The sequence below is a fragment of the Chelonia mydas genome, chromosome 21 (assembly GCF_015237465.2).
Source record: "Chelonia mydas isolate rCheMyd1 chromosome 21, rCheMyd1.pri.v2, whole genome shotgun sequence".
In the NCBI taxonomy this organism is placed as follows: Eukaryota; Metazoa; Chordata; order Testudines; family Cheloniidae; genus Chelonia; species Chelonia mydas.
The window spans coordinates 1559065-1574824 of NC_051261.2; the positions used below are offsets into that span (position 1 = coordinate 1559065).

Genomic DNA, 15760 nt, shown 5'->3' on the forward strand with positions numbered 1-15760 from the left:
TGTTCTGAAAAAGCTACAGAATTAAATACAATAAACTAAATTAAAGCAACATTTTCAAGGTTTCATAAATAAACATTCAAAATGCCAGAAATGTGAAAATGCTGATTAAAATGGTTTTTTTCAACTTAACTTCTGGACTCCCTATACTCCATAAACTAAAGCACGTTAATTTAGTCCAAGTTTTCATCTCATTAGAAGTCAGGAAAAAATGACTTATTTGGGATCACACTGAACATTTAAACTAATGGGAAAAACACAAAATGAAGATCTACTTGAAATAAAATACCCAGACAACTTTTTTGAGACTGCTCTTCATTCATAAAGATACTGCAGCTAATAGTGAAAAACAGCTATTGAAAGTACCTGGTTTTGAAGGGCCAACATCAGTCTGTCCTAGCTGTTTTTTTCTCTTGGCTTCCAATACTGGATTTTCAAACTGGGTTTTCTGGTTAATGTGACTGAAAATATACAAACACGTTAGAATTTCAGGGTAAAAAGCTTTATTCCAATCTCATGGGGAAACCAACTACAGGTGGTTTTAGTACAAATATTATTTTGCTTTATCTTAGATAAACACCAAGGAGCGATGAACACTAAGATAATATTACAATCAATATGGATAACAGTGACTTTTTTATCCAGACACTTTGATTTACTTTTCAAAGCCATTGAGGCTTTTAGTGCCTGTAAGATGCTGATAGAAGCAAAGTGAATCATGTTCTGGCTCTTCAGGAGCCTTAATAATAATGTATTTCAGCAAAGAGACACGCTGTTCAGTAAATTCCATTCTCTTTTACAAAATTTGTGACTTGGCTCCATTTTAAAGTGACATGCAACGTTATTAGTGAAGAGTTCCAATCATCAAATCACAGAAAGTGGCTAAGCCAGCATTCAAGGCTTCTTGAAAGTACAGGAGGTTTGTTTGTCTTTAGATAGGCTGAACCCATGCTCAAACCTGCTCATAAAGACGCAAGACTGGCATCCATTTTGTTCTCCATTAACTATGTGAACATTAAGAGCTCCACACAGTTAGAAGAAATGTATATGCAATCTCAGCACTGCATACCTGCCTTCCCCTTGTTTCAGTTGTGGATTGCAATTCTTGAAAAGATGAAACAAACTTCAGAACTCAGATTTTGAGGAATATGGTTATGGGGTATATAATTTCATTAAGAGTGCTTGATTAATGTACTTCCTGTAATTCTAGTGAGGGAGGAATGGAGGTGTGACACTGCACCCCATATTCATCACAGTGATGATTTTTATATATATGATATATATGATATGATTATGGCATAATTATGATCCTTTTTGTACAAGATGGGTCACGTGAGGTGTCATTGGAAAAGTTATGATTTGCCAAATATGATTATCCTATTTCTGTACACGTATCAATTTTGTATCTGAAGTTATGAATATTGACAATGCATTTGTATTTCAAATGTGCTTACTCTAGGCAACACCCACAACTAGTCTTTCAGGTACAACAATGGTTCATCAACAAAGACAATGGACCACGGAAGAGCTTAGCCTTCCTGTGAACATTTCAGCCAGCCAATGAGTAATGGCTGCTATGACTCAGCAAGGCATGCAAGGGCATGTGACCAAGCCACATGACACTGAACTCCATTTTGGTACCTGTATTTTTCCACAAACTAGACTGGGAACTTAGCTTTGAACAAAGGGCTCCAGCCATATGGAAAAACTATATAAGGTGGGGAGTGACATCATCTCAGGGTCTCACTCCCCACACAAGGGAACACCTGGAAACACCTGAGGAACAAAGACTGAACTGGGGTAAGTGCTGGTCCCAGGCTAAAGGGATTTCTAGCCTGTGTATGGAAACTTGGTGGACTGCTTGTATCAGTCAGGGTGAGAAATTGCTAATTCAAATCCTATCTAGTATATCAGGCTTAGTTTGCAGTTTTTTATTTATTTGCTAGGTAATCTGTTTGCTGTTTGATCCGTTTGCTGTCATTATAATCACTTAACTTTTTGTAGTTTATAAACTTGTTTTATGTTAACCAGTGTGTCTTTAAGTGAAGTGTCTGGGAAAATCTCAGCTTGGTTAACACAGGCTTGTTGTGCATATCTTTCGCACATCAATGGGAAAGCGAACTGTATTAATGAGCTTGCATTGTACAGATCCCTGTGCAATGCAAGATGGTATAACACTAGGTTTATCTTCAAGCGAGGGTGCAAGGCTGGGGAGCTAGGAAATTTGCTGTTTTGTTTTGTCTGTCCTTGAGTGGCTTAGGTAAAGCACTCAGGGAGCTCAGTTGGGTATGTGATGCAACCTGCTGTCATGTTGGGTGATAACAAGGCCTGGAGAGGCTGGCTGAATCACCAGCAGAGCAGTGTGAGAGGGACCCACCCAGCTGAATGGTTAGGAGAGACAGCGGTTTCACCTGCTTCCAGACTGTACCCTGGGGGTGACAACCCATCACAGGGGGCGTTCCATTAATCGTATTCTTGAAAAGAATCAAAACTTTTTTCCTAATTAAAATCTGTAATCATAAATTACGTGTTGAAAAATTATGAACTTTACTATTATGTTAAAGCAGACACTGCCAGGTAATGTAAACTGTAAAATCAGATGTTGCAAAAATAAGGGGCAGTCTTATTAAACAACTAAATTTTACTACTCATGAAAATGTGTTACACTGAAAAAAATAAATATTTTAAATATTTTAAATGCCAACTTTCCCCGGTAGCACTGGAATGCACAAAGCTCGAGTTTGACTACTGCAGGAGCCTAGAAAGTCAGACCAGTCTAATCTATCCAAAGCTGAAAGAAATGCAGTAAATAAACACCATAAAAATGAAAAACAAATGAGATTTTGTCTGGATTTTCAAAGGAGTCTAAGGGATGCAAATTTAGTGGGATTTGGGCACCTAACTCCCTTAGACTCCTTTGAAAATCCTAGGCTTTATGTACTTTCAGTTTTAATAAATTACAGTCCACATTGTCTTTGATTATGCACCAACGGTTCCCATATGCATTTATCAGGGGACAGAATGTGCTCTTTAGGACTTACTAAACAAGTACGTACTTACCCACTGAAGTCAATTGAATAGATTTTTTATTTAAATGTACTGATACATGTTGACCAACATCAGAGCTGAATATGGGCTCTTCTTCACCTAGCCTAATTGCTATACTGTGGTTTTTGTCTACTGTGGTTTGCCAGAAAACAGTAAACTTATCTAACCTGTTTTGACACTCATTTCATCACAGTTTTTATGAGCAGGACATATGTTTTACCTTAAAGGCTTTATTTCATTAGGTAGTCATTATTACTTGCATTACCTATACTCCTCATATATTTCTGCAGAGGGAGTATCTAAATCCAATTACTTTCTTTAAAAAACAAACTAGAAAAAAGGTGATTGAATCTTTATACAAGGTATAGCATAAAAAATAAAGTATACAGTAATACCATTAAAAAAAGCTATCAAAGATTTTATCCTCGAAGTCCCCTGAGATATGGGTCAGTATTCTTATACAACTTTAAAAATGGTTAGTTGTAGTTGAGGGCAACTGCGCCTCTATTCCCCCTCTGTGGTCCTGCAAGGGACCTATTCTTAGGGTTTCAGCGCCACAGCTGTTGCCTCTCTTGAGCAGACACGTCTCTCCCTCTCTCCTGGGTACTTCTGGGCTACATAGCTCCATGGCTACACTGCAAATTCCCCCGCAAAGTCATACTGACTAAGCCAACCAGCTTTCCTTTTCTCCTTAGAGGTAGTAAACAGCATAATTGCCACAAAGCTCTTTCTAAGGAAACGCTTTTGCCTTAAGAATAAAAGTATTACAGAGAGAACATTAACAACAATAAAAGAACCTACAAGCATGCAAATAAGCTTACTCGTGAGATCACCCTGACTCCAAGTGCTCTGGCCAATGAACAGTCCACAAGTTCATAACTCCATTTGCTCAGAACAAGAACACTCATGAACCTGAGAGTTACTCCTTTACGCAACTTGGGTCTTTTGACCCTGGAAATAGGTCATTTGTAGACAAAGATCACCTCCGCATGGAGAAGCTTCAAACGGGGTGGAAGCGGGCATTTGCATTCCCCCAGGAAACCTACTCAACTAACAAGTTAATACTTGTCCTAGCATTGTTTAAAAGAATGCTTCAAAGCTCATAACACTTCCCAAGGTTTACATTAGTCATGTCTCCTAGACAAATTACATACAATCCCACTCTAAAACAAACAGTTGCATTTTTAACACAATGAGCTTTTAAGATACTTAAATTTAATTCAATAAGGCTTATCCAAGATACTGCAGAAAATGGCCATAACTGTCAGTTACAATCTATAAAAAGTTCTCTGGATATACTGAAACACAGAGGTTGTGAGACTTGATTGAAGTCACACAATGAGGCAGTGGCAGAATTAGAGCAGAACCCAGAAGTAACCAGTCAGTCCCATTGCAGCAGATTTCCAATGCTAAACACACTGCGTATCCAGTCTTAAACAGACAATGTCTACACATTTTGTAAACAGTGCTTGGAAGATGAAATGACTGACTTCCTGCTAAATTTTTGTTCCAATGAAGCAAGGAAGAAGCAAATTATCTCTTTTGATTCAATCTTATACTGGTACCTGAAGATCCTTTCTTTTGGTAGGTCCCAGCTCTGTTCTCCCACACATTATACAAAAGGAGAACAAACATGCCCTCTGCTATTTCAACTTTTAAAAAGATCTAAAGCCCTTCCGGTCCCAGTTCATGAATAGGAATGTGGGTTACCTCTGATCTAAGTGGAATAATCCAAGCACTTCTTCTAGCTAATGATTTAAATAAAATGGAGTTCTTCCACCAATAAACTACTGGGAGCTTAAACATACACTTGACTCAGCTTCAGGTTTAAAGGGGGAATCAAAAGACAGGCCAATTCTCCATTTCCATTCCAAACACAATAGAGGTAAAAGGCTGTGTGATGTTTCATTCCATATTCTTTATGAAAATATGCTTATGATATGAATATGACATAACATATACTTTATGCAAGATGGCTCATGTGAGAGATATCATTGGAAAGATTATGATTTAATGAATGCAATTATCCAGTTTGTATGCCTGTATCATTTCTGTATCTGAAGTTAGGAATATTGAATACGTATCTGTATTTCAAATGTGTTACTTTGGATGTCACCCCCAACCAGTGCTTCTGGTACAACAATGGAAAAGCCAGACAGGTCTAATGGGCCATCAGCAGAGACAATGGACTATGAAAGATCTCAGTCTTCCCGTGGATGCTGGAGACCGCCTAGGAGCAGTGGCTGCCACAGCCCTGCAGAGACATGGGTCTTGTCACCTGATATGAAACATTACCTGGGACTTCTTGTAACTTTCCCCTGGAAGGAAAGGGGGGGTCAAGTTTGGGAAGCAAAGGCTTCCCGCCTTATGTAAATCCTATTTAAGGGTGGGGAAGAAGGCAAAGGGGACTCCTCTCCATGGCCTGTCTGCCCAAGAAGAAAGACTGCTAAAGCCACCTGAAGGGAAGGTAGGGCTGGGAGTCCAGACCAAGACAGGGGTCCAGTCTGAATAGGGTGACCGGATGTCCAGTTTTTTGGAACTTTTTCTTATATAGGTGCCTATTACCACCACTCACCCACCCCCACCGGGTCCTGTTTTTTCACAGTTGCTATCTGGTCACCCTAAGTCTGAAAAAGCAATAATTGGAACTCTGAACCACAGAAACTTTGTAACCTACCTAAAACAACATTTAGGGTGAGACTCTACATTTTGTAACCTGTTTCTTAAGAATATTGAGCTTAGCTTGCATATTTTGCTTTATTTGGTCAGTAATCTGCTTTGTTCTGTCTGTTCTCTCTTATATTGACTTAAAATTCACCTTTTGTAATTAATAAACGTATTGCTTGGTTATAATATAACCCAGTTTATGTAATTTCTAACGGGGGGAGGGGGCAAGAAGTTGTGCATATCTCCCTCCACATTGAGGGAGGGGGCGAATTTCATAAAACCTTTGGGTTTGTACCCTTTAAAGGGAGTGGGCACCAGAGTGTTGGAGCAAGCCCCAAAGGCTGAATCTTTGCAGAGCGGATCTCAGTCTCTCTCTGTAGCTGGGTGTGGCCCTGCCTGTGTGCTTGGCTGGAAGAGGCTTGTGAGCCTAGCCCAGCAAGACCAGGTAAAGGGAACCCAGGCTGGCAGAACAGGCCGACTCAGTTAAACCCCAGCACATCAGGTGTCACCCCAAAGGGCCCAAACCCGTCACAGGCTGTGCTTGGGAGCTAAGGAATGTACAGTGGCTGAGTGAGTTCTACTAAGATGAAAAGGTTTCAGAGTAGCAGCCATGTTAGTCCTTATTCGCAAAAAGAAAAGGAGTACTTGTGGCACCTTAGAGACTAAAATTTGAGCGTGAGCTACCGCTCACTTCATCAGATGCATTCAGTGGAAAATACTGTATTTTCCACTGAATGCATCCGATGAAGTGAGCTGTAGCTCACAAAAGCTTATGCTCAAATAAATTGGTTAGTCTCTAAGGTGCCACAAGTCCTCCTGTTCTTTTTACTAAGATGAAAGAAAATGGACTTCAGAGTAGTACAGACATCACAGGTAACTTTACTTTGGAGGACCTCATTACGCACTGCAGCAATAGTGTTTTTCCATTTATGCTAATAGATTTTAGAGAACTCCTTCCATACACATTTTTCTTAAACCATAGCTTTTAATAGTTGCTCAAGAATCTAATTCATTTATAGAAGTTAGTGCAATGAAGCAGCATTATTTGGGCTGCTTGCTCTGTGTGTTACTCAGAATGCAGATATATGTCTTAAATTTTCCAGCTACATGGAACTACTCCTATGCTATTCGTTTTTTGAAGGAAATCAGAATTTAGGAAGGAAATCACTTTGAACAGCTAAGATACAGGTGCAGCCATCTTCAAATAATTTCAAAGCAGCATCTGAAGAAGAGCATTGGCACTTCAAGATGATCAATTTCTAATTTCGTAACTGAAGGATTACCTGAAAAATAATAATGCAATACTTTTAATGTGAAAGTCTTGGAGGACTTTCTAACTGCATGAGAAACCCAGAAGCTCAACAGCCCACATCAAAAAACGCAGTTTAGCTTTCTACTGGTTTTTTTGGTTTTTTTTTTTTTTGCCTTTGTTCCCCAGCTACAGTAAAACCTTTTAAAAAGGCTTTCAATAAAAAAAAAAAAAAAAAATTAAAGACCAAACTTTCAGATTAGCTTTCTAGAACAGAAATGTAACACATATTTTTGCCTCTGGATATCTCTGAATGAGGCACAGCAGAGGAAAAATTTTTAGATTTTTCTCAAGTATCATTTTTGACTAAATCCTTATAATCCCAATTTTTGCTCAGCTATTTTTTCCATAGTGAGTTGAATATTTCTGCTTAATACAATATGAACTCTGAAGGAAACTGAAGTTTTGCCCTGGGTTGTCTCTTGTAGTAAGGTTCTCAGGTGCAAAATGTCCCTCCTTTAGTCTCTTGTTTAGGCAGTCATCCAGTTTTTACTTAATTCTCTGGAGACTCCCTATCATGCCAGAAGAGGCAAGAGCAGTTATGTCGAGTGAGCATAGGAGAAGTGATCAACAAGGATTTATTATCCAAGCAAAGGAATCTAATACTTCAGCTTCCTCCAAAACACATATTATTCCTTCACATGATAAAGACCATTGCAAACAGCATTGTCTTCATAAATTAGGATTAAGCACACAATAAAATATGTAACAGGTATGAGTATCTCTTGAATAAGGAATCTTTCTAAGAGTAAAGCAGTGTCTCTTCTACAGCATATCTGAATGAATGCACCATCCTGAATAAACGCCTATCAGCTTTTCATTGAAAAACATGAAGATGTCAAAAGATTACTTTTAACTCATTCCAGAAAACAGAACTACTGACCCATGCAGAATTACTAAAGCAAATGCTTCCGCCTCAGGGATTTGGAATATTATGGCTCATGAACACGTTTTATGAATCTACAAAACTCTGAAGTAGGAAGGTTGTGGGCCACCTTGGGCTTCCAGCAACTAGAATTCTATACAAATCATTGTATTATTAAGAAGGCCAGAAATCTGTATTACCAAATTTTTCTCCAAATTTTCTATCAAAATTATTTATTCTCAATTTTAGATTTTCATCCATGCTCCTTTACATATCAAAACCACTAAAGCCATTGGTGGGTATCACCATCAGTAACAATAAAGAAGATATCTGGTTTAACAAGTAACTGCTCTGCAGAGCAACTATTCAAGTATCAGACCTTTACCTCCATCAGTCAACTCACTACAGATTACTGTGCTGGTGATGCAAAACTTCAACAGTCTGGGAATCAAGCCACAGTCTCCACAGTGCACCCATCTCTGCTCATCCGTACCCTGAGTACAGCCTGCATTTTGAAAATCTAATAAATTACTCAACCATAAAGTATGCCTGCCCTAGGAAATGTCTTACATCATCACAGTTCTTTGCTGTTAAAGATCACCGAGCACTTTCATGACTTTTTCCATTGGGGCAGAGCACTGTAGGAACTGTTGCAACTTGCTCTAGTACGTTCCGCTTTGGTTGGGACTGAATATCCCAGGGATTTGCACTAGGGAACAAGCCCTTTCCCTTTGGATACACTGGTATGAATATGGACAAAGTTACAGTGACTATAAGTCACTGCCATACAAGGCTTGCTGTGTGCTGTGACTTGTACGTGCTTTTTGTTCAGCTCCATTTTGGCAAACATTCCCATCACAAGTGGCAATAATTGGCAGCCATATTGGTAATCTCTTAAGAGAGCCTAATGTAGTGTTCCTCCAACCTGGAGTACACCAAACTAATTCAGGAGGGTATGGAGCAGAGGAGAGGATCAGTGCAAGTGGGGCAAGCTGCAGGACCCAGATCTACCCCTCCACTGTACTGCTGCAGATGCAAGGAATATCACCCACCTCCCTACTTCCTCCTGTTGTGACTGTTAATACAGCAGGCTGCAGGAGCAGCTCACATTAGCAATCCAACAGAACAAGCTTCTCTTCTCTGTTCCCTTGGAATTCAGATCAACACTGACACCAGTTGATGCCACCCAAGCACTCAGTGCAAGCTTCAAGTTTAAATTTAATTTGTGTTTGGTTCTGAAATCTAAGCACAAATAATTTTGATGGTCTTCAAAAGAACACACACCAGACAATGAGAACAACTGGACCTCCTGCTAAATGAAACGTGGTGTTGAATGGGAAGAAAAATTCAGCATCCACAGCAAAATCTGTTAAAGTCTGGTTTTTACCAGTTTTCTATTGGGAAAACATTTATCTCATTTGCCATAAATTCCACATTATGTCATGTATGCAGGAAGCAGTTAACCAGTTGTGTTCTAAGGGGAGGACACAGAAAAGAAAGGTACATAATGCAAAGCATCACAGTTCCAGTCAGCCCTGCAAAGCTGCAGCCTCAAGAAACAAAACTGGGGGGTGGGGGAAGAATACAGAGTTGCTGGGTTAATCCAGCTCTCTGCAAGAATGGGGGAATAAATGAAACCAATTTAAGAAGAATAAAAGGAACCAAGCCAACGTGAATCCACAGTTCTGTGCTTTAAATATGAATCATCACACCTGTGGAGCTAGTTTTGAGAAGAAAAATAAAAGAAGGCTGAAGAGAGCTGGCAGGTACCAGGCTCTGGGAGAAAAAACAGCAACAGAATCCAGGGCAATCAGCCTAAAGAACATACTAAAATGCATCCGATGAAGTGAGCTGTAGCTCATGAAAGCTTATGCTCAAATAAATTGGTTAGTCTCTAAGGTGCCACAAATACTCCTTTTCTTTTTACTAAAATGACTCCGAGCTTGGAAATGTTGAACTGGATCCTCATCATCCTGTACAGAGACAATGGGTGAGTGCAACAAAATGTAAAGATATAAAATAAAATTGTACTATTGTGGCTGGGGGAGGAAATATAGCAATGGCCATTTTGGAAAGCTCAGACAAACAGAGGGGGAGTGTGGTGGCAGTCATCTTGAAAGAGGCACAACAAGCAAGAAGAAAAGAGAAAATCTAGATGTTTGGGAAAAGAAAGAAATCCTCCAATAAAGATCTTTTCCCCTCCCCACCCCAAAACGAAAGAGTAATTTTCCTGGCAACAAATAAATTAACGGAGGCAGGTGGAGAAGCACCAGTCACTGAGGCTGACCTAAAGGACCTGCTGTAAGAAATCAAAAAGATGAATAAGGAGAGGAGAGAAGAGTTCCAGGCTTACAATAAAAATACAAAAATGAAATTAATGGGAAAATATTAGATGTAGAAACAGGATTAAATGACCAATTGGACAGCATTATTAATCTAACTGAAAAAATTGAAACAACTGGAAAAAAGAGGAAAACACAGAATTAAAGCTGGAGGACATGGAAAACACAGAATACAAGAATTACATAAGGATTAAATATATTCCAGAGGAGACTGAAAGGAAAAATCTGTTGGACAAACGGACAATAGTTTCCATGACACATTAAAACTGGGCAATATTTATCACATTCATATTTGGAGAGCTCACAGATCCCTTTCCCCCAGACCCCAGCAGGTTCCAGATTAAAAAACGTGATTGTCTTCTCTCTATCACTACCACAACAAAGATAAAATTCTCAGGGCAATGAGGGAGAGAGCTGATCCACTGATAATTCTTAACCAGCCCGTACAAATTTTCCCAGATCTGGTAACCTCAACCTTTAGAAAGCAAAGAGAACTATACCAGGTGACCACACTTCTTAGATAGAAGAATGTAAAATACAAATGCGGGTTCTCATTTAGACTGTCCTTTAAATGGAAGGACTGATGTGTCTAACTCTGATCCAAAAAAGGGGGAACAGATACTTACAAAAATGGGAATGGTTAAATCAGTTCCAGAACAATCTGAATGGAATCAAAGGCTTTCCCAGAAATCACTGGGAATCAGTGACATGAAAGAGAACCTGAACAGCTCAAAAAGATACATTGTCAAGACAAAAGGACAGATTATGAGAGCAGAATAAACTGTCCAGATCCAGAACAACAAAATTAGTATATGTAACATTACAATAATAATGGATATTCTATCCATGTGGTTATAATGACAAAAGGAATATATGGAATGGAAGCTGGGCTGGGTAGCACCCAGGATAGTGTATGTGGATACAGCATGCCTAATGGGTATAACATTATAGTTAATTTACATTAGTTAATAACAAAAGTTAATAATAAAATAGGAGACTCAGATGACCCCGGTGAAGTAAGTTTGACTATAGAGTTATCATAAACATTCTAAAATGTATATTGGTTGGAGAAGGGTCATCAATAGTGGAAAATTTTAAGACTATGTGAACTCATTGATGGTATAATAATATCATAATGCCTAATGTTATAAAGATGTTTGATCAGATTAGATAAGGCTTGGTTCTTAAGAAACACACACACACATCCGTCCGTATAAACAGAAGACACTTCCCCACACACCCCAGCACAGAACTAATATGCTGATAGAGGAATTAACCAAAGGCCAGGCTCCCAAAGCTACAAGGGACCAGGTGGCCATGGGGGAATGAATAGGGAGTGAAACAGGATAAGAGAACAAAAACAGATATTAAATATTGTTGTGTGTCTTAATAGAAAACATTATATTAATAAAAACGGGGCTCAATGAAAAAATGTACAGCAAGTCAGATTCAGGATCGCAGTACAACAATACAGGTTTTAAAAAAGAAAAAGCAATATATGTGAGAGTTGTAAAATTACTGGTGTGTTTAACATGAACTCTTTCTAAAATGTTCTATCTAAAGAAGAGGTGCAAATATAATAGAGACCTAGCATCTAGCTGGGGGCGGGGGTTGCACATCTCACTGATTTTAGCAAAGGGTAATATACTGGGCGACAACAGACTTGATACTCATGGGAGAGTTAGTTAATGTCATGACTATTAAGGGGCTGAACAATCCAACAAAAGGAAAAGGGTATTCTGCTCACTGGAAGAGGATTTTCCTAGTATAATCTATTTGTTGGAAGCTCACTTGAAGAAAAATGAGAAATAATTGAATGCCTCTTGGACATAGCTACCATGTGTCTCTCCAGGGCAATCTAGTAGAAGAGGGTTGGCAACACTTGGCTAAACACTTCCCTTTTATTGTTTCAGTACAACTCATACATACAGAGGGCAGTTATATTTTAATTAAGGGGTCCTTGAAAGGTAAATTTCTCACCTTAGCCAACGAATATGCTTCCAATCAAGGACAAGCTTCTTTTTTTGATCGGTTTTTTAATGGACTTGCAAAGTTTTAGGGAAGGGAATATTATTCTAGGCAGAGATTCTAATGAGGTGCTTAAATCCCACTTTGAATTGATCAAGTGTACACAGAGGCAGAGGTGAAAGTAAGCCGGTCTGGGCCCGTAAACCGTGCCGGACCAGAACTGCTTCCCCAGGCCGGCGATTTAGAGGGCCCGGGACTCCCTCAGCGGCCGGAGCCCCGGGACCTTTAAATCACCATCCGAGCCCTGCTGCTGGAGCCCTGTGGTAGTGGTGGCAGGGCTCGACTGGTGATTTAAAGGGCCAGGGGTTCCAGCCACTGCAGGGAGCCTCAGGCCCTTTAAATCGCCGCCCGAACCCGGCTGTCGGGGGCGATTTAAAGGACCCAGGGCTTTAAAGGGCCCGCCTCTTCTGGTTGAGGCCATGATCCTTTAAATCGCCCCTGAGCTCCCAGCTGCCACTGAAGCTGGTAGCTCTGGGGGTGATTTAAAGGCCTCAAGGCTCCCAGGCGCTGCTACCACAGCTGGAGCCCTGGGGCCTTTAAATCTTGATTTAAAGGGCTTGGGTATTTAAAGGGCCCACCTCTTCTAGTTGAGGCCACGCCCCCCCCGCTCAGGACTTTGGTGTACTGGTAAGTCCTTTAAGTTACTTTCACCCCTGCACAGAAGGCATTCAGGAGAAGCAAGTGCAAATGTGTTGCATTATTGAGAAAAATGAGGATCTGACGGCTGTCTGGTGGGAGATGAATCCAGGCATCAGGAACTTTAAACACTGTTCTGCTGCACGTGGATCTTATCCCAGGATTGATATGATTTTTGTTTCTAGGGCCTTGACTAGTTCAGTCCAAAAAGCTAATCTGGGAGTTATAACTTGGTCTGATTATACCTTCGCATATATTAGATTAAAAGACTGGAATTTAGTGGAAAAACAAAGGGCCTGGTCGTTGAATAGAGCTATGTTTTATGACTCCCTTAGAATTTAAGAGCTGGAAGAAATGTTTCAGAAATATATAGAAGACAATGATAAGGAAGGGACCAAATATAAGATTTCTCTGGTATGCTTGAAAGGGAGTAATGAAAGGGATCCTTGTAAAGAAAGCATCATACCTTAAAAAAATAAGAGCTCTTGAAGAAGAGAGTTTGGTTAAAGAACTTTCTGTTTTGGTAGGCAGACATAAAGCTACAGGATCTAAAAGAGTGTATAAGAAAATAATTGAGGTAAGAAGGAAGATTAACCTGTTACAACTGAGTGTGGCTGAGCAAACAAATACTCTGAAAAGGACAATAAAACTGATAGGCTTTTAGCCAGAAAGTTAAAAAAAAGGAACAGGATAAGTCAGCCACCCCTCTGATTAGAAATAAAAAGGGAGATTCAATAACTGCCGTCAAACAGATTGCTGGAATCTTTGCTAACTTTTCCAACACTTTGTACACTTCAGAACATCCAAATCCTGAATTTATAAATAGTAATGGAGAAGTGTGAGGCTACCTCAGCTCTGAAGAGGGTGTGGCAGCTCGACAGGTAAATTGCTGCACAGGAAGTTGAAACTGTAATTAAGAAATTAAAATTTAAAAAACCTCCAGGTCCCAATATGTTTTCTTGGGAGTATTACAAAGCTCCACAAGCAAGCGTTGGTCCCTATTTTAACTGAAGATTGCAGGGGAATGAGATTCCAGATTCAGGGAAAGCAGCAAAAATTGTGGTCATTCCTAAACAAAGAAAAGATCTTAGCAACTGGGCATCATACCATTCTATATCTTTAATTAATATGACTGTTAAAATCTATGCCAAGGTGCTGCAAACAGACTGAGTGTCATCTTGCCCAAATGTGTTCACCTGGGGTGGGTTTATTGCTGGCAGGCATCTATCTGGTAATGTCAGAAGAACTCTGCATTTCATCTATAGTGTTAATTTTAGCAATTCTTTTGTTGGATGTTGAGAAACCACTGACCTTTGTAATGGGAGAACCTCAGACAGATTTTGGTAAGGTTTAGTTTTGGAAACCAGTTTTCTACTCGTATACTTCAATCCCCTCCTTTTACTTTGTCTAGGGGTACAAGACAGGGTTGCCCCCCGTTGCTTGTTCTGTCAATGTAGTCATTTGCAATATATGTGAGAAACAGCCCCTTGGTTAAAGGCATCAAAATGTTTAAAACAGAAAGTAGTGTTATATGCTGACAATATCTTGTTATATTTGCAGGATCTAGAAGTGTAATTAAAAATTACAGAACAATTGATGTTGGAATTTGAGCCGTTATCAGGCATCAAAATAAACTATGATAAATAGGTGACAGTGGACGAGAAGCTGGATATGAGTCAGCAGTGTGCCCTTGTTGCCAAGAAGGCCAATGGCATTTTGGGATGTATAAGTAGGGGCATAGCGAGCAGATCGAGGGACGTGATCGTTCCCCTCTATTCGACACTGGTGAGGCCTCATCTGGAGTACTGTGTCCAGTTTTGGGCCCCACACTACAAGAAGGATGTGGATAAATTGGAAAGAGTCCAGCGAAGGGCAACAAAAATGATTAGGGGTCTAGAGCACATGACTTATGAGGAGAGGCTGAGGGAGCTGGGATTGTTTAGTCTGCAGAAGAGAAGAATGAGGGGGGATTTGATAGCTGCTTTCAACTACCTGAAAGGGGGTTCCAAAGAGGATGGCTCTAGACTGTTCTCAATGGTAGCAGATGACAGAACGAGGAGTAATGGTCTCAAGTTGCAATGGGGGAGGTTTAGATTGGATATTAGGAAAAACTTTTTCACTAAGAGGGTGGTGAAACACTGGAATGCGTTACCTAGGGAGGTGGTAGAATCTCCTTCCTTACAGGTTTTTAAGGTCAGGCTTGACAAAGCCCTGGCTGGGATGATTTAACTGGGACTTGGTCCTGCTTTGAGCAGGGGGTTGGACTAGATGACCTTCTGGGGTCCCTTCCAACCCTGATATTCTATGATTCTATGAAATCTGGAATTTTAGAAATTAATATTCCCTAAAGGGTCAAAACAAACTGTTGTCAGCTACATAAATTTAAATGGGTAAAGGAATCTTTAAAATTTTTAGGAATAAATATTATAGAGAAACAAACATCTTTTTAAAGCAAATTACCTTCCACTGTGGCATAAAATAATAAAAGATTTGGAGAAATGGAACAAATATGAAATTTCTTGGCTAGATAGTGTAGCCTCAGTAAGATGAATGTCCTCCCCAAGTTACTATTTTTTGTTTCAGTGCATCCCCCTACTGTTATCCCCGTCATGCCATTAAAAACAGAGCAAGATGCACTACTAAATTCATATGGGAACACTAAAGACAAAGGGTGAGTTCTGAAGTTCTGAGTAAGTCTGCAAAGTCTGGTGGACGAGCGTTCCCTAATTTGGCTTATTATTATTATGCATCACAATTAAAAGATACGATCAACCGGGTTAACAACAGGCCATCCAAACACTAGGTAAAGCTCAAATAAGACTGTAGCCAAAATACAGTTATTTATAGTAATTGTTGGGTTAAAAAGAA

At 39.7% G+C, this 15760-nt stretch overlaps 1 protein-coding gene across 5 annotated transcripts in view; it reads right to left on the minus strand.

The window, feature by feature from the left end:
- The window catches only part of MAGI3 (membrane associated guanylate kinase, WW and PDZ domain containing 3), a 200753-nt gene that overhangs the window by 55811 nt on the left and 129182 nt on the right, over window positions 1-15760 (minus strand). For all 5 annotated transcript variants that reach the window (XM_037884883.2, XM_043533784.1, XM_037884882.2 and 2 more), the window contains one exon: window positions 364-458. In XM_037884883.2, coding sequence (XP_037740811.1) covers window positions 364-458 — 95 coding nt within the window. The remainder of the gene's footprint in view (window positions 1-363; window positions 459-15760) is intronic.